At 33.8% G+C, this 930-nt stretch overlaps 1 protein-coding gene across 1 annotated transcript in view; it reads right to left on the minus strand.

Moving 5' to 3' along the window:
* Nucleotides 1–575, minus strand: part of LOC107575282 (olfactory receptor 4L1-like) — a 3205-nt gene extending 2630 nt beyond the window's left edge. The window contains 2 exon segments of the mRNA XM_016261688.1: nucleotides 6–454; nucleotides 456–575. Of these exon segments, the coding sequence (XP_016117174.1) occupies nucleotides 6–454; nucleotides 456–575 (569 nt within the window).
* Between the last annotated feature and the right edge of the window lie 355 nt (nucleotides 576–930).

Consider the following 930-nt stretch of genomic DNA (forward strand, 5'->3'; position numbering starts at 1 on the left):
TGTGCTCACAAAAACAGTGATCAATGACATTTGTTGCACAAAATGACAGTCTTCCAGCTAGAGAGACATTGGCATAAATCAGGAGTCCATTTCGGATTAGTGGTGCATAAACAAACTTTAGAAAGTTACAGATCTTCTTGTATTTATGATAGTAAAGTGGTTTGCATATTGCAAAATAATGATCCAGTGCCATCCAAAAAAGCAAAGTAGTTTGAAATGTTCCAACAAAATGAAGGCAAAACATTTGTATCAAACAACCAGTGAGAGATATCCCACTCCAATAAAACAAAAAGCTAAGAAGCTTTTTGCATGTTATGCATGTAAGAAGCATGTTAGGTACAAAAAATATAGGCAAGAGCAAGTCTATAACGCCCATTAAACCTATTAGTACACACTTAGGAGAATGCAGAGCCCTTTGGGTTATAATTAAATATATAAGAATGGAATTTGCTGTGTATAGCTAATAAAAACATAATAAAGGAATAAATAAAAAAAGGCCTCCATTCTCCTAGACTGTAAAAACCATTAAATTTGAAGTCTGTGAATGAGATATTTTGTGCAGAAAAATTCTTCATGCTTCAATCCTTCAAAACTCCTTTTGCAAACACAGTGTCCTGGTCAAAGAAATTACGTCATTGAAAAAAAGAAAAGAAATAGTTAAGTTTCCCTTTCAACAACACCAAGATACCCTTCACTGTCAGCCATGGCATTGTGAATAAAAATAAATAATACTGTTCTGTATTTAAGATGATTTCCATTTCACACTTTTCAGAATCTTTAAATGTATTTAAAAAAAATCTGTCTCACTTAGTATACCTATGGTTAGTATATTAGTATAGAATTAATCACCTTAATTCTGAAGTTCCCTTTCACTCGGTCACTCTCGACGTCGGTGACCGACGAATTGGGAATCTCGCCAGAGAGACCAAT

The sequence above is a fragment of the Sinocyclocheilus grahami genome, unplaced genomic scaffold (genome assembly GCF_001515645.1).
Source record: "Sinocyclocheilus grahami isolate Dianchi unplaced genomic scaffold, SAMN03320097.WGS_v1.1 scaffold2549.1, whole genome shotgun sequence".
Lineage (NCBI taxonomy): Eukaryota > Metazoa > Chordata > Actinopteri > Cypriniformes > Cyprinidae > Sinocyclocheilus > Sinocyclocheilus grahami.